Source organism: Carassius auratus, unplaced genomic scaffold (assembly GCF_003368295.1).
Source record: "Carassius auratus strain Wakin unplaced genomic scaffold, ASM336829v1 scaf_tig00026110, whole genome shotgun sequence".
NCBI lineage: Eukaryota > Metazoa > Chordata > Actinopteri > Cypriniformes > Cyprinidae > Carassius > Carassius auratus.
Genome location: NW_020525488.1, coordinates 1 through 25,289, shown reverse-complemented (window position 1 = coordinate 25,289; position 25,289 = coordinate 1). Strand labels below are relative to the sequence as shown.

General features: G+C 39.0%; 1 protein-coding gene across 2 annotated transcripts in view; it reads left to right on the top strand.

Moving 5' to 3' along the window:
* The window catches only part of LOC113078616 (multidrug resistance-associated protein 5-like), a 38,991-nt gene extending 18,739 nt beyond the window's left edge, over window positions 1-20,252 (top strand). For both annotated transcript variants that reach the window (XM_026250938.1, XM_026250939.1), the window contains 19 exons: window positions 2,211-2,564; window positions 2,654-2,725; window positions 2,850-2,974; window positions 4,494-4,566; window positions 5,395-5,598; window positions 5,690-5,833; window positions 6,388-6,481; window positions 6,578-6,762; window positions 7,941-8,087; window positions 8,188-8,317; window positions 9,251-9,533; window positions 9,623-9,809; window positions 12,397-12,486; window positions 12,620-12,809; window positions 16,804-16,963; window positions 17,447-17,525; window positions 17,742-17,855; window positions 17,950-18,114; window positions 19,647-20,252. In XM_026250938.1, the coding sequence (XP_026106723.1) occupies window positions 2,211-2,564; window positions 2,654-2,725; window positions 2,850-2,974; window positions 4,494-4,566; window positions 5,395-5,598; window positions 5,690-5,833; window positions 6,388-6,481; window positions 6,578-6,762; window positions 7,941-8,087; window positions 8,188-8,317; window positions 9,251-9,533; window positions 9,623-9,809; window positions 12,397-12,486; window positions 12,620-12,809; window positions 16,804-16,963; window positions 17,447-17,525; window positions 17,742-17,855; window positions 17,950-18,114; window positions 19,647-19,748 (2,898 nt within the window). In that variant the 3' untranslated portion in view covers window positions 19,749-20,252. The remainder of the gene's footprint in view (window positions 1-2,210; window positions 2,565-2,653; window positions 2,726-2,849; window positions 2,975-4,493; window positions 4,567-5,394; window positions 5,599-5,689; window positions 5,834-6,387; window positions 6,482-6,577; window positions 6,763-7,940; window positions 8,088-8,187; window positions 8,318-9,250; window positions 9,534-9,622; window positions 9,810-12,396; window positions 12,487-12,619; window positions 12,810-16,803; window positions 16,964-17,446; window positions 17,526-17,741; window positions 17,856-17,949; window positions 18,115-19,646) is intronic.
* Window positions 20,253-25,289: the final 5,037 nt, after the last annotated feature.

Genomic DNA, 25,289 nt, shown 5'->3' with positions numbered 1-25,289 from the left:
TTTTCCACACAATTCTAAAAACTTCCAAGTTTTTCTCCATTTGTGCTCAAGACTATGAGTTTATTTCTTGAGAGAGTGACTAATACTGTTATACCATGGCACAGTATGCTTTTCTCTAACCTTTTTCAAGTTGATGGGGGCAACAACTTCTAATGTATTAGAGAAAATATTGCTGCTGTGTAATGCTGAGCCATATAGTTAATATCAGTGATACACAGCACTAGGGCTGCAACAAACAATTATTTTGATAATCGATTAATCTAACGATTATTGGGTCAATTAATCAACCAATCATCAATTATTTAGCTGATTAATCAGTAGAAATGTATTGATTATTCAGCTTTTGCAATTAATTAAAATACTGAGTTATACATATTCTGATAAATAAAGGTAATCACTTCAGCTTTTAAAAAGTCATATTATGTAATTAGTTATACAATTAATTTATACAAATAAATATATTTGGCACACAAAATTATCTGTCAGAGAAACTCTCCTATTCAACCATTTAATAATTTAATTACATTAAATATATTTTTGTGGGTCGTATGGATAAAAAACAAAATAAAGGTTAAGTGATAAGACATTTTATTTTTTGGATAATCTAATATTCACAACACAATCTCTCTTAAAATACTTTATAGGGTTATGATAATCAAAACAGTCCTGAGCTGGATCAAGCTTTGATCTCTGAAAACCAAACTGTACCTTTAAAGTGCTACAGCGCCACACTGGTCAAAGCGCGTTATTGCAGGCTCTTATATTAGATCATATGACTTTAACGACTACTTGACAACAAAAATATTTGTAGACAATTTTTTATTGTCGACGTTGTCGATAATGTCAACTAATCGTTTCCATGCAATATAATTAAATCTAGTGTATGATTTAAAATGATGAGTGGGCCCGGTGACATTTTGCTTGACTCCAAAAGAGTTTATTAGGTCAGTAAATGCAAACCTAATGCATCATTTGTATTATAAATGTGTAATTTAAAGCAAAAAGTCTACTGAACCTTTCGTGTCCTCGTCGATACGTGGGGAGTGGTCCTGATACAGTGATCGTCGCCGCGGGCGCCATGCTGTGCTCCGTATTGATCAGGCTCCGGAAGTCCCTCTTCAGCATCTTCGTCTGCCACAGTGTGGTGTCATTAACCCCGGTGTGAAGCACGACTGCTCTGGGGCTCTCGTCAGCCTTCAGGATCGCGGGTATCTGTGCAGAAACATCGAGAACAGGAGCACCAAGGAAACAGTGAGTGTGCAATTCACATTCGGCTAATGTAGCACGGACGTGTCGGACGATGGAATCTCCGTCTCGTGGAGGGGAACAAGGCCGCTCCGGGTGGAGATCTCGAAGAACGGAGGAGGAAAAGATCATCTTCCGGGGCCTGGCTTGTGTCCTCCGCTGTGGATGCACCCAGGGTCCGTGGTGTCCCAGCGCCGGAGTGAAGGAAATCTGGGAAGATCAGGTCCTGGGTTCACCTGGCCTGTGCAGAGAAACACACTGAGTAGAGGTGGTGGGTTATCCCGGACTTGTGAGCATCAGGTTCTCCCAACTGGGTCGTGAATCTGCTTCTCCATGGTCTCCAACGTGTCCACACCTGCACTCAAAGCCAAGGTAGACATATACCGCCATTAAAGCAAGTTACATTGAGTAAAGCAATGGTAATGTGTGTGAATAGAGTTTCAGCAATGCAAGCGGGATTAGCGGTAACCACACTGGCGATGCTAAATAGCGGATTCGGGAAGTCAAAATAAAACTAGTGATAACAAGGCGTTCCGATTGTTTTTGTTGTAGAATACGATAGAGGATGTATTCACATGTTATAGAAATGAAAATTATGGTGTGTAAAATAGATTTTTAAGATACATGGCAGCAACAAACAAAACGTAAAAATCACACATAAAAAAACTTGTGTTTGTTAAACACAGACCATATTTCAGGCATTTAAGCAAAAACTCATTGACAATTGAACCAGAAATGCTAAAATGCTCACTCATCTCCAGGATTTGGCCTACACAAATACATCATTTCTGCAGCACTCTTCAGTCATGCATAAAATGAACATGCAGACATTCTAAGACAAATGAAATGATTGAATAGCTAGGAAAAAGACAAGGAACATCTGTGCACTCTGTTAAATTCAAAACTTGTAAATTGGGAGGCAAGTTCCTTTAATCTGTTTTCTCTTTTTTTTCATTGTCCTTCAGAGTTTGCTAGTGATGGCCGAGGTAAAGATGATCCGTGAACTGCCGAGGAATCCTTCCGCTGCGATCGAGATGACCAGTGCCAGTTTGGCTTGGGAGACAGGCGGACACAGTGCCCAGCCTTCGCCCCGTGGTACACCCTATGTAGGCCACGGCATGAGAGGCTGTCGCAAGAAACGCCAGCAGCGTGGCGACCCAAAACATCACGGGATCCTGGAAGAGGAAACGCATGGCCAGCTGTTGAAAGATGTGTCTGTAGACATGGCATCCAGTCCTGAAGATCAAACACTTCAAGTGCCGACCATCAGCCAACGGCTGCAGAGAACTCTTCACTGCATCGATCTCTCTATACAAAAGGTCTTTGCCTTTCTCAATCCTAATTTGGTAATGGTAGAGATACCAAAGAATAATCATGCTAATGATCATTTATGTGTTTGGATCTTCAGGGGAAGCTGGTTGGTGTCTGTGGCAGCGTGGGAAGTGGCAAAACCTCTCTCATCTCTGCCATTCTTGGCCAGGTGATTGTCTAATTTTAAGCATAAAACAGAGCACCTGTCCTTTGTCTATGTTGAAGGCTACATCAATTCTATGTGGTCAGAAATCATCTAATCTGTTGTAACACCTGTTCTGTGTGTGTCCCAGATGACTCTTTTAGAAGGGACTGTTGCTGTAAATGGAGATTTTGCATATGTGGCGCAACAGGCCTGGATTCTCAATGCATCCTTCCGTGACAATATCCTGTTTGGCAAAGAAATGGAGGAAGAGAGGTGAGTGCCAAATAAAAGGAAGGTGTTGAGGCCCTGATATACTCACAGCAAAGTTATTTTTCGTTATTCCCTAAAAAAGTTCAAAGTACTTGAACAACAGTGTACTGTTATTGAACATCCATTTCTGTCTGTTCTACTGAGAGTGGCATTTAGATGAATATGTAAATATGTGCTGCATGATTTCCTCTCAATGACAAAATAAGCACACCGTAGAAATGACAATAGTGAGAAAACAGCAGTTAAGAAAGCATATGATCATAGTGCTGTGGATATGTTTGCACCAGTTCTGCTATTCAGAACTCCATTCAAGTGACGTCACGTTTGTTTAGCATAGCATTGAAACAATAGATTGCTTTAAAGCAGCTTTACAGTATTAACTCTTTCCCCGCCAGTAATTAAAACAACGCAGCATTTTTTTATCATTTTCACAAAAGTTTATGAATATAAACTGTTGTATGAATATCTGAACATGCCATATGCCAAAAAACAAAGAAACAAAGAACAGCCTCTGCTTTTAAACAAAAAAACTTTTATTCTATATTCATGGTATGTGGGCACGGTTCATAAAAAAATGGTCATTAATGACTCACCCTCATGTCGTTCCAAACCCGTAAGATCTCCGTTCATCTTTGCAACACAGTTTAAGATATTTTAGATTTAGTACGAGAGCTCTTAGTCCCTCCATTGAAACTGTGTGCATGGTAGTCATAATTTTTTGTTATTTTTGGACCAAAATGTATTTTTGATGCTTCAACAAATTGTAACTGACCCTCTGATGTCACATGGGCTACTTTGATGATGTTTTTATTACCTTTCTGGAAATGGACAGTATACCATACACAAATTTTCAGTGGAGGGACTGAGAGCTCTCGGACTAAATCTAAAATATTTTAAACTGTGTTCCGAAGATGAACTGAGGTCTCACGGGTTTGGAACGACATGAGGGTGAGTTATTAATGACATCATTTTCATTTTGGGGTGAACTAACCCTTTAATAACAAGTGCTCTCTTCAACCTTCAATACCACGACTGAAGTGAGCACGACTTATAAAATAGGTCTGTGTTCACATTGTGTGTGTGTTCACTACTGTGTGTGTTCACTTGAATGGGTCAAATGCAGACCACAGATACCCAGTATACTGTAGGTCACCATACTTGGCCACACATCACTTCAGTATCTATGGGCCTCAATACTGGACAGCTCAGTACTTTTTTTGGTTTGCCAAATGGTTGCGCTACATCAGTGTAATGAGTAATGTGTTTGAGTATGTGTGAAAGAGACTAAAGGGCTGAGCAAGTGAATCAGGGCTGCAGGTGGATTGGTGAATGTGACTCGGCACAAAGATAAAATGAGCAAACATGACCTTGAACGCTTGTGCTTAGTCATTGAATAGCCTCCACCTCTTGATATATTTAGAACTGTAATGACACCTTGATATTTTACCATTAAGAGTAAGCATTTTTGGTTTTAATGCAGGACATTTTATTCTCCTGTATTTATTTTTTTTGTCTCCTGCAGGTATCAGGCAATTCTGAGTGTTTGCTGCTTGAGACTAGACTTGGCCATCCTCCCTAATGCTGACCTGACTGAGGTAACATGTTCTCTACAAAAATCAGCAGATACTCATAAGCCCTGTTATGCATTGCACAGCTTTACACACACTGAACACGACATTCTGTTCTAGCAATCTAAGGTTCAAAACATCAGTCCAAAAAGTAAGTCTCATAGGGATGTGACAAGATCTTGTGGCGCGAGATCTCACAAGATCTGTTGAGAACGTGATGATATCCTCACAAAACAATTTGCAGTGTTTACATTAGAGCTGCAAGAGTAATCGTTTGAAGATGGCGATCTCAATTTAAACACCCACACGAATTATTCCTGAATGACAACGATTCAGTTATGTCTATTATGACTGTTTCAAATCGCGAGTGTCAGTGGAGTGTGAGAAGCGTTAGCGTTAGCAAACTCTTGAGCAGCAACAACAGTACCATGTTTTCCGCCATTGCTGTGCATGTTTGTTAGCATTTGCCTTTAAAATCGGCATGTACTGCGATTGTCTAAATACCTAACGTACTACACATGTGCATGACGTAATCATTTTCAAAGATTCCCATACTGGGTGTTTAAATGGAAATGAAAACGGTGGCGTTTTCAAAAACGTGCACTTTGAAACGTTCAAAATTATTAAGTCCCCAAAACGCCATTGTCGTGTAAACGAACAGGCAAAATGCAAAAAGTTTACAGTTTTTGGCTGAAAACGTGTTATGTAAATGGCCCCTTAGATTGGCAAAATTGTGGCCAAAATTGTACAATGTGCACTGGGCTGCAGACCTGAGCTACCAATACAATAATAATGCTTTGATCAAACAATAAATGAAGGTATGTTTTAAATACATTGCGGGATTCACTCTGTCAGATTGGAGAACGTGGTGCCAACCTGAGCGGCGGGCAGCGTCAGCGGATAAGCCTGGCTCGAGCTTTATACAGCAACAGGGATATTTACATTCTCGATGACCCTTTAAGTGCTCTGGATGCCCATGTTGGAAATCACATCTTTAACAATGCCATTAGAAAACATCTGCGTGGCAAGACCATCATCTTTGTCACTCATCAGCTACAGGTAATATAGTGTTGTGGCCGGTCATGTGAAAAGTACTGTATATGTATTTTTAATTCAGCTTCCAAAAACCCTGTCCTATTTCTGTTGATAGTATCTGGTGGACTGTGATGAAGTGATCGTCATGCGTGATGGCAGCATCACAGAGCAGGGCAGCCACGAGGACCTGATGAATCTGAATGGAGACTATGCCGCCATGTTTAACAACCTTCAGCTGGGAGAAACACCTATGATTGAGGTCAGAAAACTTCACCCTTATGTCAGGATGAACTTCAAACATCATTGTATTTGGTCCAGAACCAATGGGTTTTGACTATTGTTGAAATATGAGGTTCATGGAAAAAAATGTTAACCTGTTCCTTCAAACCAGTTGTGTTGCTTCAGAAGACTTGGATTATACATAATGGTTTAGAAAAATAATGTAACTTTTATAATACGGACAAAACATCTAAAACTTTCTTCAGAATATCTTCTTTTGTGGTCTGCAAAATAAAGAAAGGTGTTGAGTAACACAAGGGTTTGTAAATGGGTGAATTATCCCTTAATTGCATGTGTTTTGTCTCTAAACGCATGAAATCGGGAAGATGGTGAAAACAGTTCAGAGACAGTTCACCCAAAAACTATCATCATCATTTCCTCATGTTGTTTCAAAACCGCATGACTTTATTGCTCCTGCGAAATACAAAAGCAGAAGTTTTGAATGTCTACACCTGTTCTTGCACATCATTGTGTGTTTCTTCCATATTGAAGCTGTGGTGGAGCTTTCAAATTTGTCGTTTTGTTTCATCTCAGGTTCCGAATAAGAACTCTGGGAGTTCCCTAAAGAAACCCTTAGAGAACAAGAAGGCAGGATCTGTCAAAAAAGAAAAATTAGCCAAGGATGATGGTAAATAAGATTATGCTAAACATTAAATCACACTGTTCTCACATTGAATAATGCTTTACCTGCTGATTTACCTCACTGCTGTCGGTTTTCTCTCAGGTCAGCTGATGCAGGTGGAGGAGAAGAGAAAAGGCTCAGTGCCCTGGGAGGTGTACAGAGTGTACATCCAGGCTTTAGGAGGGTGGCCCGTCTTCCTCTTCATCCTCACCCTCTTTGTTCTCAATGTGGGCAGCACAGCCTTCAGCAACTGGTGGCTCAGCTACTGGATCAAACAGGGCAGCGGGGTAAGAGACCATGGGCGGATCGGAGAGGCAGAAAGACTTCAGTTCTGTGAGACCAGAGTAGAAGTGTTTAAATATTTAATGTGCTTCTGACCTTTACCAGTGTTTTTTTACCCTCTTTACTTTCTAGACCTGTTAACCGTTAGTGGAAATTACAAATTATATTATTAATTATATTATTTTTTTTCTTTTCTTATCGCAGTATATATATATATATATATATATATATATATATATATATATATATATATATATATATATATATATATAGCAGAAAAACAAAACATCGCAATGTGAGTTTTTTCCAATATCGTGCAGCCCTACTAAAGAGAGTGAAATGTCTACTTTCAAATTTAAACCAATTTAAATGGAAAACAATATTCTCAGATTAGATAATCCATGTGAAACATGCTTAAAGGGATACTCCACCCCAAAATGAACATTTTAGCATTAGTCACTTACCCCCATGTCGTTCCAAAGCTTTGTTTGTCTTCGGAACACAATTTAAGATATTTTGGATGAAAACCAGGAGGCTTGGAACTGTCCCATAGACTGCCAAGTAAATAACAGTGTCAACATCCAGAAAACCATTGTTAGAACAGTCCATCTGCCAATGAAATTACGCTTTAATTTGAAAGAAAACAGCACATCCTTGAAGTATTCTTGTCGCTTCACACTGATGGCAGATGGACTATTCTGACGATGTCTTTCATACTTTTCTGGACCTTGACTGTGTAACTTCTTTGGCAGTCTATGGGACAGTCACAAGACTCCTGGTTTTCATCCAAAATATATAAAATTGTGTTCCGAAGACGAACAAAGCTTTTACCGGTTTGGAACTACATGGGGGTAAGTGATTATTGACAAAAATGTTCATTTTGGGGTGGAGTGTCCCTTTAAAGGCACATCCACTACTGTGGAAATGACGAGGCAGTGTCGCCGACGTCATCTCTTAAACTGAAAACAAAATAAAGCACTAGTTTATCAAAGAATTGTTAAGACATTAATTCAGCCTCACTGTTTTTACTGGACACATTCATAATCATTACTTCTGCAGGCATCCCATGGCAAATATTTAGTTAAGGGTAGCCTTAATAAATACACACACACACACACAAATGTTCATTCATTACCATGTTTAAGTGCATAATGCAGTGTGTGTGTGATGTCTTGCTCAACAGAACACGACGGTGCAGGTGGGGAACAGTTCAGTACTGAGTGAGAGTATGCGTGATAACCCTCAGATGCAACACTATGCTGCGGTCTACACCATGTCTATGGGAATCATGCTCCTTCTCAAACTACTGAGAGGCATTGTGTTTGTAAAGGTGAGATTTTATTGTTACTTACAGTTTAGCATGATGGACTTGCTGTGTCAGAGAATGAGCTCAATGTTTCAGCAAGTGATTTTTTGTATTTTTTTTTAAGGGTACTCTGCGTGCCTCCTCCAGGCTCCATGAGGAACTTTTTCAGAAGATTCTTCGTAGTCCCATGAAATTTTTTGACACGACGCCCACGGCTCGCATTCTCAACCGGTTCTCCAAAGACATGGATGAAGGTGGGACCTGATGGAGGGAGATGTAATTAGACTAACTGCTAGTTTATAGTGATTGTTTTTGTTCTGGTATCTAGTATACATCTGTTGTGGACAGTTGACCCAGCTTTTCATATTTGCCTTTTTTTAGTTTTTTCTTCTAACCTTATTAATGCATGCATCATCTTGTCAAACTCTTATATTTAATCAATAAATGTAATTAGAATAACAAGACACTATAGGTTGTTTCCAGCCAAATTAAATCAACAAAACCTACTTTTGCACTGCAGAAGTGGTAGAGAAGCTGCATCTGAAGTGCCATGAGATGTGTTTACATTGCAATTACGATTGCATGAATAATATTATGAATATTAAAAAAGTTTATTTTAATTTTTTCTTATGAAATGCTTATTTGAATATGAAATTAAAACCACCTGCAGGTGGCTGCAAGTCTGAGTAAGTCACGGAGTCATCCGCTCAACTGATTCATTCTAATGAATCATTCAGTGAATAACTGCATCCCAAATTACACACTATACACTATGCACTTTTACACTACGTATATATGTACATGATGTTTTGTCTTTAATAATCAGAGTCTGATAGCCCCTTCCCTTTATAAGTAGATAAGGTAGACATACAAAATGTCCAGGACTAGGGGTCCTCCAGGACCTCTAATTTAAGTGCATCATCTGGGTATTTAAAGTGCTCTTTTATCTTTTTGGAACGCACTACTCACTCTATTTATACTACAAAACGTCATAAAATAGTGCATAAGTACATGATTTGGGACGCATCGGTCTTTGTGGATGAATCAATAAATCATTGATTTGTTAAAAAATGCTGTTTTTACACTGCAAATTACAAAATGTAATTCCGCATGAATAACTTCTTGTTTCTGTTGTACAAAAGCAATATCGCATATGCAATCATTTGTTCTCACATTTCTTCTCTCAGTGGACACACGTCTGCCGTTCCAGGCTGAGATGTTCATTCAGAACATGCTTCTGGTGCTCTTCTGCTTGGGTGTGATCTCCAGCGTGTTCCCGTGGTTCCTGTTGGCAGTAGGCCCGCTGGTCCTCCTCTTTATAGTGCTGCACGTGGTTTCTCGGGTCTTCATTCGAGAACTCAAACGATTGGACAACATCACACAGTCACCTTTCCTGTCCCACATTGCCTCCAGCATTCAGGGCCTGACCACAGTGCATGCTTATGGGAAAGAGGACGAATTCCTTCAAAGGTAAATGCTGGGATATCACTTTCTTTTTAAACTTCTCCTTAGACCTGCAGTGAGCTTGGTTGATGGATTGTCTGTGTGTTTTCTCCCAGGTATCAGGAGCTGCTGGATCAGAACCAGGCTCCCTTCTATCTGTTCAGCTGCGCTATGCGCTGGCTAGCTGTGCGTCTGGATGTGATTAGCGTGGCTCTCATTAGCATCACGGCTTTGATGATCGTCCTCATGCACGGCCAGATTCCTCCTGCATACTCAGGCTTGGCCATTTCTTATGCCGTGCAGGTGAGGGGAAATTGTGTAAATGTTGTTTTTCTCTTTTAAATGGATGGTTCGCCCAGAAATGTTACTCAGCCTTGTGCCATTCCAAACCCATTAACCCTGGATCATACTACAGGAGTTTTAGCATGATTTCAAAAATCTTGTCAAGCGCCTGATCGGTCCCGTAGTTTAGTGCATATAATTTGGTAATGTGAGCTGTTCACAGATTAAATCTTGCAGTTCCCGATCTACTTGCTCATATCAAATATGTTTGAAACTTCGGATTTAAATCGGAATGATGAGGGCTATATGATAACGTCAGTACTTTCACAACAGCCAATGCATGGCCACAAAACAGCTGCTGTATGCATCTGTTGGAGATGGAGGAAACTGCTTTTTTGTATTTATAAAGATATTTTCATTCTTAAGCTTTTGGGGTAGGCCATTTTGGTGTAAAAATTATTTTTTTGAGGCTTTGAAATTCTCGAACACTGCTGGGGAAAGTTACTTTATAAAATAATACATTGCAATATTGCATTACTCCTTAAAAAAGTAACTAATTACGTTATTTAGTTACTTTATATGTCAAGTAATGCGTTACATTACTTTCACGTTACTTTTTAAATATGAGCAGGGCTTGAATGTTTTTAATATAAGAAGTTCTATTTCTATCAATGTAAAAGGCCTTTCACACCAAAAAGTGTGATGAATAAACCTCAGGCTGAAGGAAAAGTAAATTCACGTCTGTACAGCAGAACACAGGAGAGGAAGGTTCAACACTCTTCAGCAATAAAAAAACAATGAAGCACAAATGTTAGTTTATCTTAAGTCATTTTTTATTATTAGCGTGGCTGAACTGGATCATCAGAAGTCAGCAGCAAAGACATTAGTTAATGAAATGGGATTAGATACATTTGTGTTGTTTAACATATTTCATTATTGCAGGTTTGTGTCATATTCTAAGGTTTGCATTTCACTGTTTTATTAATTTTGATGAATACGAAATCTGTTTTTTTGCGAATGGGATGAAATTATCAACATTCACAACACTTCTCTACTTCAGATTTCTCCCAATATGGGACTTGACTCTATTTGCATTAAATCGGAAAACAAAGTAAATGGTTTTTTACTTTTTTGAAAAAGTAACTCAGATATTTTCTTGTAAATGAAAAAGTAATGCGTTACTTTACTAGTTACTTGAACAAAGTAATCTGATTACGTAAAATGTTTGAAAACAAGCTTGGGATATGGTTCATGTAAAAGTTTGCAGTAGTAATAAGAGCAACACAGCCTATTTTCCAGAAGTAAACCACAACTGATGATGTCAAGCGGGACTGATGCCCTGCAGGTAGAATAGGAAATGGATCACTGCTTAGAAAAACCCACATAATTTGCATCTGTGGCAGACTGATGCACATGCCATTCTGTGCATGTTATGCCTTTTGTCTGATTGGGCTTCTGCCAAAATGTGAAGTGAGAAAAATGCTTTCCATTTCAGCACCTTTTTCCCTCCTGAGTCATCATTACCTGGTTATACTGGTAAAGAGGGGGTATTCAATTGATGACGCAAATGCACTGTGGTTTACAGCCAAATCATACGATGTGAAAATAAACCCACGGTGAAATAGTGAGGGAATCAAACTCAGGACCGAACAAACAAAACAAGTGTGATAACAAAAATAAGTGTAGGATGCATATATTTCCTTCAAATGAGATTTGCGTAAGGTCAAATTGCCAGTTGACATTTGCTCACTCAATGGAAACTATTGTATTGTTTGAAGGGAGCAGATTGAACCAGGGTTATTTAACTGAAACTATTAAAAACATGTTTGTTACTTAAACATTAAAATAAATATTAACTAAAAAAAAATATATATATATATATATGTGTGTGTGTGTGTGTGTGTGTGTGTATGTTTGTGTGAACCTGGACCACAAAACCAGTCTTAAGTGTCAATTCTTTGAAATTGAGATGTATGGTTTGTTAGAAGGACAATATTTGGCTGAGATACAACTATTTGAAAGTCTGGAATCTGAGGGCGCAAAAAATCTAAATATTTAGAAAATTGCCTTTTAAAGTAGTCCAAATGAATTCTTAATAATGAATATTACTAATCAAAAATTAAGTTTAGATACATTTACGGTAGGAAATTTACAAAATATCTTCATGGAACATGATCTTTACTTTAATATCTTAATAATTTTTGGCATAAAAGAAAAATACATAATTTTGATCTATACAATGTTTTTTGGCTATTGCTAAAAATATACCCCAGAGACTTAAGACTGTGGTCCAGGGTCACACATATATATAACAAACTTGTCACCTTTGCTAATTGAACTTTTAATTTAGTCTAACTTAAAGTACTTAACTGAAGCAAATACCATATTTTCCAGACTATAATGTTTTCTCTTGGTTCTTGGTTCTAAATAAATGCAACTTCTAGTCCAGTGCGACTTATGTTTTTTTCCTCGTCATGACGTATTTTTGGACTGATGCGACTTATACTTAGGTGCGACTTATAGTTAGAAAAATACGGTAAACAAATGAATAAGAATGAATTGTAACTATATAGATATTGCATCTTAACATCTCTTTCGTCTCCCACAGCTCACAGGGTTATTCCAGTTTACTGTTCGCTTGGCCTCTGAGACTGAAGCTCGGTTCACCTCAGTAGAGAGAATCCACCATTACATCAAGGTACTAGTCCTGCATCATTTCAACTTGACATTAAAAGCTTCTCTTCCAGATCTGAGGTCTGTTGTAACTCTTTTACGATGAATTCAGAAAGGATGAAGTTCTACCTTTGCTTAGTCACCTCTGTCTATCTTAGACTCTGTCTCTGGAGGCTCCTGCGAGGGTGAAAAACAAGGCTCCTCCATCTGACTGGCCCCAGGAGGGTGAGATCGTGTTTGATGAAACGGAGATGAGGTACAGAGACAATCTCCCAATGATACTGAAGAAAGTTTCCTGCACCATTCGACCGAAAGAAAAGGTCGGGATCGTGGGACGAACGGGCTCAGGTCAGTCTCTCCTTGTTATGTCTGTTCTCTTTAAGTATGATATTTAATTTATTATTCTGATTTTTTTATTTTTTTTTTGAATGCATTTTAAAAATATTTTCCTGATCACAATCCACAACACCGCTGTATGCTGCGTCCGTAGACTGTAAAAATACATGGACGTAGTGTTCATAACATGACCTGTAGATTTCTGAAGAGCGTTTTTGAAGCTCAAAGTGGGCGGAGCCTGTCGTCACCATCTTGGTAGTGCGTTGCTCCCGGATAATCAAAAATAGGCAAAAGAGGCAGGAGGAGGTTGCTGAAACCACGCCCACCTAGCTCGACAGCGGTGACAGCAGTGGAAATCTGCTTGTCACTCAAGTGGCCACGCCCTTAATTATGCAGAACTTAAAGGCTTAATATAATTTAAACTGATGAGCAACTTCAGTGTTGATTTCACGAGAGAGAGCGGGAAACACAGATGAGAATTGCATGGCGGAGAGTGTGAAAGACACTCTGGATGAAAACGCACATAACTCAGCAGATGGCGCTGAACAGCAGAAATGCAGCCGTTACCCCAGAAACTCTCTAAATAAAACAGCTGCAATAGTTTAAATAGCCGTTCAGATCACAGCACCAAATACAATAGGCTGTTTATTGTAAAATAAGATTCTACAACATGCCCTAGATATTGTTTGAAAATGTTTTGATTCTTTATTGTTTGGTCACACTTTAAATTAAGGCTCCGTAAATTAACATTAGTTAATTCATTAGCAAACAATGTCAATGCAAAATTATTCTAAACGTTCATTAATCTTAGATAATTTCAATATTTAATATTAAAAATAAAAAGTTGCAACTGTTATTTAATGAACTAATAACTTCTGTAAATGTGCAAATGTAGCTATTGCTCATTATTAATGTTAATGCGTTAACTAATGAGATCTTATTGTAATGTGTTACTTATTGGTCTTGAGAATTCTTTGGCACTTTCACTTGTGAATTTTTTTACTTGATACTTTTTTGTGTATTTTATTGTATGTAATTGTTCAGTTATTTTTGTTAAAGGAAACGAGTTATTAAACCTGTTATACTTTATACTTTATACTTTGTTATAAAACTCTACCCACACTCAAGGCCACACACTGGACCTTGTGTTATCTTATGGCATTGATGTCACTGATATTGTTATCTCTGAATTTCCTCTCTCTGATCACAAGCCTATTTTATTTTCACTGTCTCTTCTGGAGCTTTCTCAACCCACTACTGATCCTGTTATGTCACGGTTCTATTCTCCTCAGTTCAACACAAACTTCGACTTGTGCTTTACTGAGCTATGCTCTCACTGGCACTTGGACCAACCTTTATCTGACCTGGATGCATATCAGCATCTTAGCCTTTTAAATTCTGCCTGGCTTAAAGTAGCTAACGTGACTGCTCCTCTTAAGCCTCACAAACCCAAACCAAAATCAGATATGTGGCAAAATTCTGCAACTCGTCTCCAAAGACAAATATGTAGAAAGGCCGAACGCAAATGGAAACGGGACAGGCTAAGTGTCTCCTTCCGCATGTTCAAAGACTCACTTACAGCTTATCAGAACACTGCTAAATCAGCTAAAGCCGCATACTTCTCAAACTTAATTGAATCCAATCACTCTAACCCTAAGGTCTTGTTTTCTGTTATTCATTCTGTTTTAAACCCATCTGCTAAATTGTCTGTTGCCTCAGATGCTCTATGTGAAGACTTCCAGAGATTTTTTATTAACAAAATCACTACATTAAGGACCAGTATCTGCCCTAAATTAACTCTCCCCCCTATTATGCCGCGTACCTCCTGTGTTTGGGAGGCTTTTGTTCCCATTAACCTCCAGACACTGAAGGATGTGGAGGCTAAGCTCAAACCTTCATTCTGCCCAAATGATATCATTCACCCGAGATTTTTAAAATTAATCACAAACACGGTGGGTCCAGGTATGGTATCCCTTATTAACAAGTGTCTAAGCACTGGATCTGTTCCGGCCAATCTTAAAGTGGCTACGGTCACTCCTTTGCTCAAGAAGCCTTCACTGGATCCTTCTGTTTTAAAAAATTACCGGCCCATCTCTGTCCTACCTTTCATTTCCAAGTTATTAGAGAAAATCGTGTTGGATCAGTTCCAACACTTTTTGTCAAATAACTGTATATATGAGGTCTTTCAATCTGGGTTTAGGACTGCCCACAGCACTGAGTCCGCTCTCCTGCGAGTGCTAAACGACATTTATCTCTCCACTGACCGTGGAGACACTGTGGTTCTAGTTCTCCTAGATCTGTCGGCGGCTTTTGACACCGTTGACCAGCCTACCCTGTTAGCTAGACTGGAGACGTGGGTGGGGCATAAAAGGCTCTGTCCTGTCATGGTTCCAGTCCTACCTTACTGACAGGAAATTTTTAGTAAAAATGGGAAACTTTTCCAGCTCCATGGCACCCCTGAGATGTGGTCTTCCACAGGGCTCTATTTTGGCTCCCTCTCTATTTTCTCTTTACATGCTACCGCTGGGCACAATTTTTAGGAAACACTGTGTATCTTTTCACTTTTATGCAGACGACACCCAAATTTACATTCCTATCAAGCGCAATAATCCTGCAGCACTAAACTCTCTTCATCTATGCTTAGAGGAGGTGAAGGCATGGCTAGCTCAAAATTTCCTATCCCTTAATGATGATAAGACCGAGGTCATTGTTTTCAGTCCCAGTGCACATGCCCAGACTTGGGAGGTCTATCTCCCTTTAAATCTACAGAAGTGCGGAACTTAGGTGTTCTTGTTGACCAGTCTTTAAAGTTTGATAAACACATCTCATCTGTAGTCAGTTCTGGTTTCTACCAACTTCGCTTACTATCTAAAATCAAAGGCTTTCTCACTCCAATAACTCTGGAAATGGCGGTTCATGCTTTCATCACGTGTCAACTGGATTATTGCAACTCACTATATTGCGGTATATCAGATTCTCAAATCTCCCGTCTTCAGTTAGTCCAAAATGCGGCGGCCAGACTCATCCATAATTGTCGCAAATATGACCATATCTCTCCCATTCTCAGATCTTTACATTGGTTACCAGTCCGGCAGAGAATAGATTTCAAAATTCTTCTCTTTGTCTTCAAATCTTTACACAACCTAGCACCAGTTTATCTCTCTGAACTTATTCATCCGTACATTCCGTCCAGAAGTCTCAGATCCCACGACCAGGCGTTGCTGGTAGTCCCTCGTGTCAGACTTAAGCGTAGAGGGGAGCGTGCTTTTGCGGTGGCAGGGCCTTGTCTGTGGAACACCATGCCTCTAGAGATCAGAACTGCTCCCAACCTCTCTGTTTTTAAGTCTCTGGTCAAAACTTATCTATTCTCGTTAGGATATTGATTACTTATCTTAGACTGTTCTTATTATTTTACATTTGCTTCTTGATTTTATAATAAATCTTAGCTTAGTTGTTCTCTATGTGCTTAAGTGTGTCTTGCTGCTTTTATTTTTATATGCTTGTTCTGTAAAGCACTTTGGTCTGTCTAGTGTGGCTGTTTAAATGTGCTATATAAATAAATGAACTTGAACTTACTTTGACAACACTTTTTTGTAACTAAATTTCAATACCATGATAACACCGTATACAGTGATTAAAAACAATAGCAATTAATCGCACCATGAAAATTTGATACTGCCATACTACCCACAGAACAAGTTTTGACTGCATATAACTAAAAATAAATAAATATAATTAATAATAATAAAAAAATGTACATTTGGCACATTTACATATATAATAATAATAAAAATATATTTTTTATGGTTTTAAATACCTTAATAATGTATAAAATGCCTATTAACAGATGGTAATAATAAAAGTTTATCAAGACATCATTAACTTTTAAAATAAATTATAGTGCAAATCAGATATTCAATTTAAGGTAACTTTTATAATCAGGGTTTTTTTTTCTAAATCACTTTCATGGGGAATCTAGATAAATGTGTAATAAATCTGCCCTCAGGGAAGTCGTCTCTGGGAGTGGTTCTGTACCGGCTGGTTGAACCGTGCGGTGGCTCCATCAAGATTGATGGTGTCAACATCTGCGACATTGGCCTTGCTGATTTGCGCAGCAAACTGTCAATCATTCCACAGGAGCCAGTGCTTTTCAGTGGTACTGTCAGGTAGGCGGGACCTCCTCTGACTTGTGCTGTATCCAACAGACCATTTCACACATACAGTCAAACAAAGTTATTCAGACACCTTCAACATTTCTCACATTATCACAGTTTATTCGTTATAGTTTAGAAAATGGTAATAAAAAATGACTGCATCTTGATAATGTCAGATAACTTTGATAGAAAGATATGTTCTGAATTATGTCGAATAGCTGTCAGCTGTTAAATTTGAGTACGGTACACAATTAGATCATACCGATTACCAAGCAATGCTTCATTTTGTTCATTCTGTGATGTAAAAAGGCTGCATTAGCAATTAAAGAAAAAAAACATTTAAGAAAACATGATCAGGTCAAAGTGTCTGAAGAATTTTTGGTCACAAATTTGTATCAGTTTTACTGGTAGTGCGCTGTAAGAAGAATTTCTGGGTATATGTCACCGTTTATTTTATTTTGCTATCCTCAATCGTTTTGTATTCTTTATGAACAGATCCAACTTGGATCCTTTTAGCCTGTATTCAGAGGAGCAAATCTGGGATGCCCTGCACAGGACACATATGAAAGAATGTGTAAGCTACAGAAAACCCTTCACAAGTGACACACATCGTGTATAACATTTACAGGTTGCCCACTTTCACATAGCAGCTTTCTCAGTTTGTCACGTATGAAATCTCACTCTCCCATGACTTCTTGTTGCTCTTCTCTTCATCTTAGTGTTTCTTTCAGTTTTCCCACGGCTTTGAATCTTTGTGATTGATGTCTTGCATCTCCTCTCTGTTGTTCAGGTGTCTCAGCTGCCTTTAAAGCTGGAGTCCGAGGTGGTGGAAAACGGGGAGAACTTCTCCGTGGGTGAGCGGCAGCTGCTGTGTGTGGCCCGAGTTCTTCTGAGACAGTGCAAGGTGAGTTAACATTTACTGGAATCTGCTGATCATGCAGAACAGACTGTGTCTCATTTAACCGGCTCGTCCGATTTGTTTGCCTCCTGATTTTTAGATCTTGATTCTGGACGAGGCCACAGCGGCGATGGACACAGAGACTGACAATCTGATTCAGGAAACGATTCGTAATGCGTTCCAGGACTGCACCACGCTGACCATTGCACACAGATTGCACACGGTGCTCAACTGTGACCGTATCATGGTGCTCAATCAGGGCCAGGTATGGTGTAACGGTCTAATGACTGGTTTGGATAAAAAACCTTTTCATTAAGGGGCAATATTTGCCCCTGGTATTTATTTTGTGGGTATTGTTTTTTTGTTTTTTTTATCATTGTAGGGACAGTGTCTATATTTACTTGTATTAAATGTCAAATACTTACTTTACATCCAATTAGGGCTCTTTACTGACGAGATGCGCATGACAGTCGCATGCGATTAATTGCACAGCCCTACATCAAATACTTACATACGATATAGACCAATCAAGTTTTATCAGCATCACCAAAAGCCGTCTTTATTTCAAAGCAGTGTTAATTTCGTTAACAAAATAATTTTTTTTCTGTGACTAGGATGAGACGTTGACGAGCTACAAAAATATATCTGATGACGAAATTATGACAAAATTTATGCCGCGTCTTCGTTAACTAGACAAGACTGGACTATAATGTTATCTGAGGACTACCAGACATTCAAAATACATCCTGTAGGCTATTGTCCTTAAAAATGTGTGTCCCTGTCATTGGATTGCAATCGGATAAGGGCCGTTAGATAATACCTATCTGTCATTAATGTTACCCAACAAAAGATGTTAAATAAATGTATACATGTTAAGTAAAACCTACAGTATCTGAAAAATGAGTTTAATTTGTATCTATTATATTTGTATTATTGTGCTTCTTAAAAAAAAAAAATGTATATAAATGTATAATATTTTTATAAGTTGCTCCTTTTTCTCTACTGTTAAAGGGATAGTTCTCCCAATTAAAAATTGTCATAATATATTTAAGATTTTCCAAATTCAGTCCTTGATTCATATTTGTCATAAGCTTAATTGATTTGGTCTAAAGAGAGAAGAATTCATGATTATTTTAATTAGAAAACTACATATAAAATAGCTACCAAAATAAATTTTGGTTACTACAGTTTGGCTAAAACCATTGACTAAAAGTAATAACTAAAAAACTAAAATTGACAAAAATGCAATGACTTTGTCGACTAAAACTATGAAAGACTCTGACTAAAATGTGACCAAGACCGTTAAGCATTCAAAAAAAAAAAAAAAATTAACACTGCTGCAAAGGTGGAACAGAAGAACTGTTTATGAATTTGTCTATTGCTTTTTAAGCATTAGAAGTAAAAGTGTTCAAATTGGTTATGCAGTGAACAAAACATGCATTATTAGCGGAATAACTCTGATTGGCCATTGGGTTGATAAGCTCATTAGAAATGCGTGTGATTGGTTTTAATGCTTAATGCTGCAAAAACTGAACAGAAGATATGATGCAATGTGAGAAGGCATAACAGATGTAGTTTACTTGTGCAGGGGCAATTTTCTCCTACTTGTCTTGAGTTTGGATATCATTTTTGTTCACTTTGGTGGCATTTTTGCCCCAAGACCCTGGTGGGACGTAATCCAATGCTCCACGGTTCCTTCAAACGTATTTGATGAAAGAAGCCCCTTTTTTTGTTGTTCTTCTATTTACCGACTCACAGCCTTTTTCTTTTCTCTCCTTTTCTTTTTTTTGGACCCAGTTGGTGGAATTTGACGAGCCGTCCAAGCTCTTGGCGAATGAAAACTCACGCTTCTGTGCGATGCTGGCAGCGGTGGAGAACAAAATCTCTGTAAGAGGCTAAAGGGTGTCCGAGCCAAGGTTTCACTCCCGAGGACCGGAGGGAACATTCTCCATTAATATTCCAGACATTGCTGCTTCAATGTTGCTCCCTCCTGCAAACCTATAGGGAACTGGGGAGGGAGAGTATTGTATTTCCATGAAACTCATGGGCTGTCATTAGGGGCATGCCTGTTAAGATGTACTACTTGTGAGCTTAAATGCTTAGGTCAGGAAACACTGATATTAACATAACGAAGTGAGGAAATCAGTTTCAATTCATGCAAACTGGTATGCTTTACAGAGAACATATCTCTGTTTATATGTATTTACAAGGTGGTTGCAGAGTGCTTTTGTATTGATTCTGCTGGTCTGTGTACAGTATGTAATATGTACATATATTCAGATGTATCATCTTTCATTACAGTTTAATATTTTTGACAACTTGACGGTCATCAGTACATGTGTTAATGTTGTCTTGTGACTTGAACCCTAAACTTTGGCACAGGTGACGTTGTCCACAGGATGTTGAAGCACTGAGTAAGCGGGACTCTTTAAGAGAAACAGTGCTGCTTATTTACTGTCTCCTTGTTCAGCACACCAAGGATTCAGTCTTAGCTAAGATGCCTTTGTATATTTATAGCCTATTTCCACTGTTAACATTTTTACCTGTTCCTTTTATTTTTTTCTCTTATGTGGTATTTTTTGTTGCTCTTTTACGTATGAAAGCATTTTTCATTTGGGCTTGTTTTTGCACTTTGTATTCACCTCTGTAGGAGGTCACAGACGTTGTTTTGACTCTGTCCCAAAAAATCTTAGCTGGCCAAATTTGCTAGAATGGGCCTTTTTGTTTTTTTTATTTGTTTTTGTGTGTGTGTGTGTTAGGTTGTCTATCACAGCACTGGCACAAAGATATCGCTCTGAATGGACTCTCTGAATCAGGTTGTGATGGTCGTTTGTGGTCTGCAGGAAAGGGAATCTGATTTCCAAGACCCCTCATCAGACCCTGCAAAAATGTCACGTCATTTCCATTTTTTCCAAAGCCTTAGCATGATTTTTTTTTTATTGCCTTGTGAAAAGGGTGGAAGGAGAGTAGGAGAGCGTACAGTCTCTCCACTGTCTCAATAATTTATTTTAGGTTTACCCTTTCTGTGTCTATGTTTCTGGATTACTCAGTTAGGATTTTACAGTAATAAAAATGTGATACCAGAGTGAAATGCTTATAGAAGAAGACGAGACGTTCATTTTAGTCATGATACACTATAATTCATGTGGCTTTTTCACAGATTCAATTTCTGTTATGCATCCTGTTATTCTGCCATTTCCTCATAATAATACCTCCCATTTATTTAGACTTCTGTTCACCTTAGATGGCGCATTCATTTATGGCAATGCTAAGAAAAGAACATTACAATTTCTGAGGGAGACATAGCCCCAAAGAAAAGTGATATACTTGAGAATATAATAGATCTTCCATTCGTTCTTTCTGCTGATGAGAAATATAATTACTTTGGGAGAAAGTACATAAACTATGAACCGCGTCCAGTCCACAAACACATCTGGCCAATGAAAGAAAGCAGGACGGTGTCCAGGATGACGAGGGAAACGAGCACAAACGGACCTGAGCAGCAAATACATTATCATATGCTTATTTAGGATGGCTCTTTTCAGAATGATATCAAGGTTCCTGACTTCATTTTTAGTTTTTTGAAGTCAAGCACTCACCTTTGATATTTCATCTTTATTGCCAAATATATTTACCACTCCTTTGTCTTAAGTAAATTCAACCTGGAATAGCCAGCTGTAAATGTTATTATGCCCTGGCACAGGTAGACTATATTTCTTGGAAATAGATCAAGGTAGATCTGGCTGTCCTTTGCAGCTGTGATAAGCAATGTTCTCAATTATATGGCCTATGGGAGCGTATGCAAATGTAATAGTTCAGGTTCAAGGATTGAAACTTAAGGAACTCTGTGTATCCTGGCAGCCCAGTTTTGTAAATGTTCAAACATTTTGTCCCTGAACCAGTATTTAAAGGGACAGTTCAGCCAAAAATGTTAATTCTGTCATCTTTTACTCCTTCTTAAGTTGTTCCATACATGTATGAGTTTATTTCTTCTTTTAAACATGGATGTTCTTCAGAATATCTTCTAAGCAGTTACTGGGGTCCTTTCCACACTATAGAAGTCAATGAGTAAATGTTCATTTCTGGGGTGAGCTATCTCTTTAAGTGAATATCTTATTCAGTGCTGCCTATGTGTCATTTAGAAACATTGCATCAGCACCATTTTAGATGATATTACAGATTTTTGTTTGTCATTATAGTAGGTTGATGATTTTGGTGATGTGATTGTGCATGCTTGTTTCTCCAATTTTACATTTACAATACATTTGCCTCATCTGATGCTCCCTTAAATTTAATCATGACAAACATAACTATTTTAATAACAGTAGCGTATGTTCATTTTAATACTTTAATGACGTAGCATCCTAAATGGCTGATTTTAGTATTTTATTATTAACTTATTTGCAGAAATGTTTCTGGTTTTTGGCCATAACATGAAATAAGTGTTTTGTTATAAGATACGGATGCATTACTAGTCCAGTCCTTTTAATCCCAGTCAGACAACACCATCTGATGTGACATTAACTGGTCTATTACCAATACTAACTGGGGCACTTTATATAAACTACATTGTAATCTATGACAAATATAACCCTGTCCAGTTGTTCCCAGGTTAAATAAAGTACACTTCCTGATAATGTACTACTTCAAGTGCTTTATTTCCACGCACTATTTATTTTGTACTTAGTATACTAAAAACTATTCTTTAGTACTTTTAAAATGCGCTTTTAACATAGTAGCATCTCTGTTTAAAAAAGGTATACCACTTGAACCCTTCTTTTATAGTAGCCTACACTCAAGTGCACTACAAGTGGTGACTTATTTTTTTTAATTAAGAGATAGTATGTTTAAAGCACATTTTAGTTAACATGTCCTAAAATAGCACATTAACTTAGCTCATCTTAAGAAGTATCAAATCTTTTTTAGTATATGAAGCATAAAAATAGAGCGCTTTAAGTAGGCTGCATTATGGAAGTGTACTTAGTTTTTTTAACCTGTGTTTTGAAGACGCTTGTCCGCTGCTGGACCGTGTTTTGCGGTTGATCGCGAGCTCCGCAGCGCCCCCCCTGCAGCTCGAAAACTTTCCCGTCTCGAAGTGATTTCCTCCCCTGTTTTTACTTCCTGTTTTCTAAGGGAGTCACTTAACTCATATCGTTTCTGTTCATCGGGGTTTCGCTATGCGTCTCTTCTTCTGCCGGTAGTTTTTACCGATCTTTCCGTAGGGATCTCATGACGGACTGGGACATCCGCATCTATATTCTGCTTTAGATGGAGGTCGGAGGACTGAAGTCAGTCGTTTCTGCGGCTCTAATGGATTTTACGTAGACTTGTGTTTTGTTTTAATGCCTTTTACTGCCTTCCTGCTCGTTTTATTACCATTACTTTAACTCGGTTTCCTCCTCCACGGAGTGTCCAGCCCCTTTAACTCCAGCAACAATGTATTAACTCGATCTGTCGCTCATCTCTCTTCCGCCGAGCTCCACTCCGAGGACCGCAGCTCGCGACCGCCGCTTTTAAACTTAGACGCTGTTATCGTGTGTTTAATCGCCGAACTTCGCGATGGCCGAGCTGCAGCGGCCGACGCTGTGCTGCTGTCCGGAAGTGCTGTCCGTGGCCGGTAATAAGTCCTGCGAGGGCGGCCGGAGTCTGGCGCACTGTCGCCTGGGTGGACGTCGCGTCGGCGTCCAACTTCACAGCTTTTAAAACTCCGACATTTCCACCTGGACCTCCACCTGAACTTTCGCCATCAAGAGGATGACGGGATGGCAGGTTCTGGAGCTCACGCCCGTCCAGCCCGGCGTCCAGTCGCTCATTCTGGACACGCATCCTTCATTATTAATTCATTCCGTGGACTGCAAGGTGCCCGGCGCGTCCGGTGCTCCCGACGTGTTTTTGTCGCTCACCTACCGAATAGAACCATTCACCGATTACGGCTCGTCTCTGAACATCAGCCTCCCGGCCGCGGTGATCCGGCCGCACCGGGCTTTCCGTGTCACCATCCGCTTACACTTCCACAGACGGCCCTGCGGTAAGGTCAACGCGGTGACAGCTGGCGAGCCGCCTCTCATACACGCTAATAATAACTTTGTTGCACAGGAGTATTGTACACAGAGTCACATCCACTCAAAATATCCCAGCAGCCGAGCCTTAATGTGATAACCAGTCTGCCACGTTAGCTTTTACGCGAGATTAAAGGGGTCCTGTGGCGCGGCGTCACGCGGGACTGTAAACATTGGGTGTGGAATCACCCGTTTATTTATTAGACACAGGCCAGGATAACAACAGTGAGTGTACTGGAGCGTCTGAGCTATACTGATAAGAATGACCTCAGTGTAGTGACATGTCCCTGTAAGTAGATAACTAGAGTTATCCAGGTCATGATTATGAGTGCACGAGCTCATTACTGGGAGGTGGGCTTTCAATTACAGATGGCTGGAAAAAATAAGTCGATTACGAAAAACTTTTTAGTGTTATTTGCACTGTAACCTGTCTTGCACAAAGGGGTTGCACTTAAGCGTACCTTATATACTCCCTTGACTGCTATTTTTTAAAGTAGTTTTTTAGTAGCATTATGTGTTAGTTTAGTTAATTAGTTTTCTTAATTACAAAAAGAATACAATTTGCTGTATTAGCCAGAAACTATGCAGCTACATCAACATTGACAACAGTTTCTTGGAAGTATTTTTCAACCCAAAACATCATTCTCACTGATGCTTCCAAAACCTCATCTTTAATCGCCAGCTAGATAATAACATTACCTTGACAAGCACTTGACATTGGCAGAATTCATAACAAATTAAACAACAAACCTCACAGAGAGCCAAGTATACGAGTTTTGCAATGCATAAAAACATTACGACAGCTCTTTGCAAGCTGGTCCAAAACTGGGTCCAGGCTAGAAGGTCATTGTTACCGCTGAGTCCTGCTTACACTGTGCTATTTTAGGGGCGTAATATACACACAAAACAAGCAGTTAGCTGCTCACCTATATAGGGGTAGTTGTCTGTTGTTTCTGCAACTTCATCAAGAACTTAATTTGACGTTTGGATTCACAACTTCTTCACCTGCATGAAATAAATGAAATTACAATGCTATTAACCATGCAACCTAAACCTGGTTACGTAAATCTGTAGTGAATCATTTGCATGCTCAGAGCTATTCTCTAGAATGGTTATTTGCCAAAGGTACTCCCTTACTTCATTCTTCCCTGGTTCCTTCATCAGATTTGGTGGCTGGATGCCGAGCTGACATGCGGACAAACGCGTCCGTTGGTCTTCACTCAGGGTCACTCAGTCTGCAACCGCTCATTTTTTCCCTGTTTTGACACCCCAGCCGTCAAAAGCACCTACTCTGCCACTGTTAGGGTGAGTCTAAGCTGGTCAGATCCACCCAAACATCTCTGTGGGAATTCAGTGTTTGTTGTCTGGTTTTAGATCATGT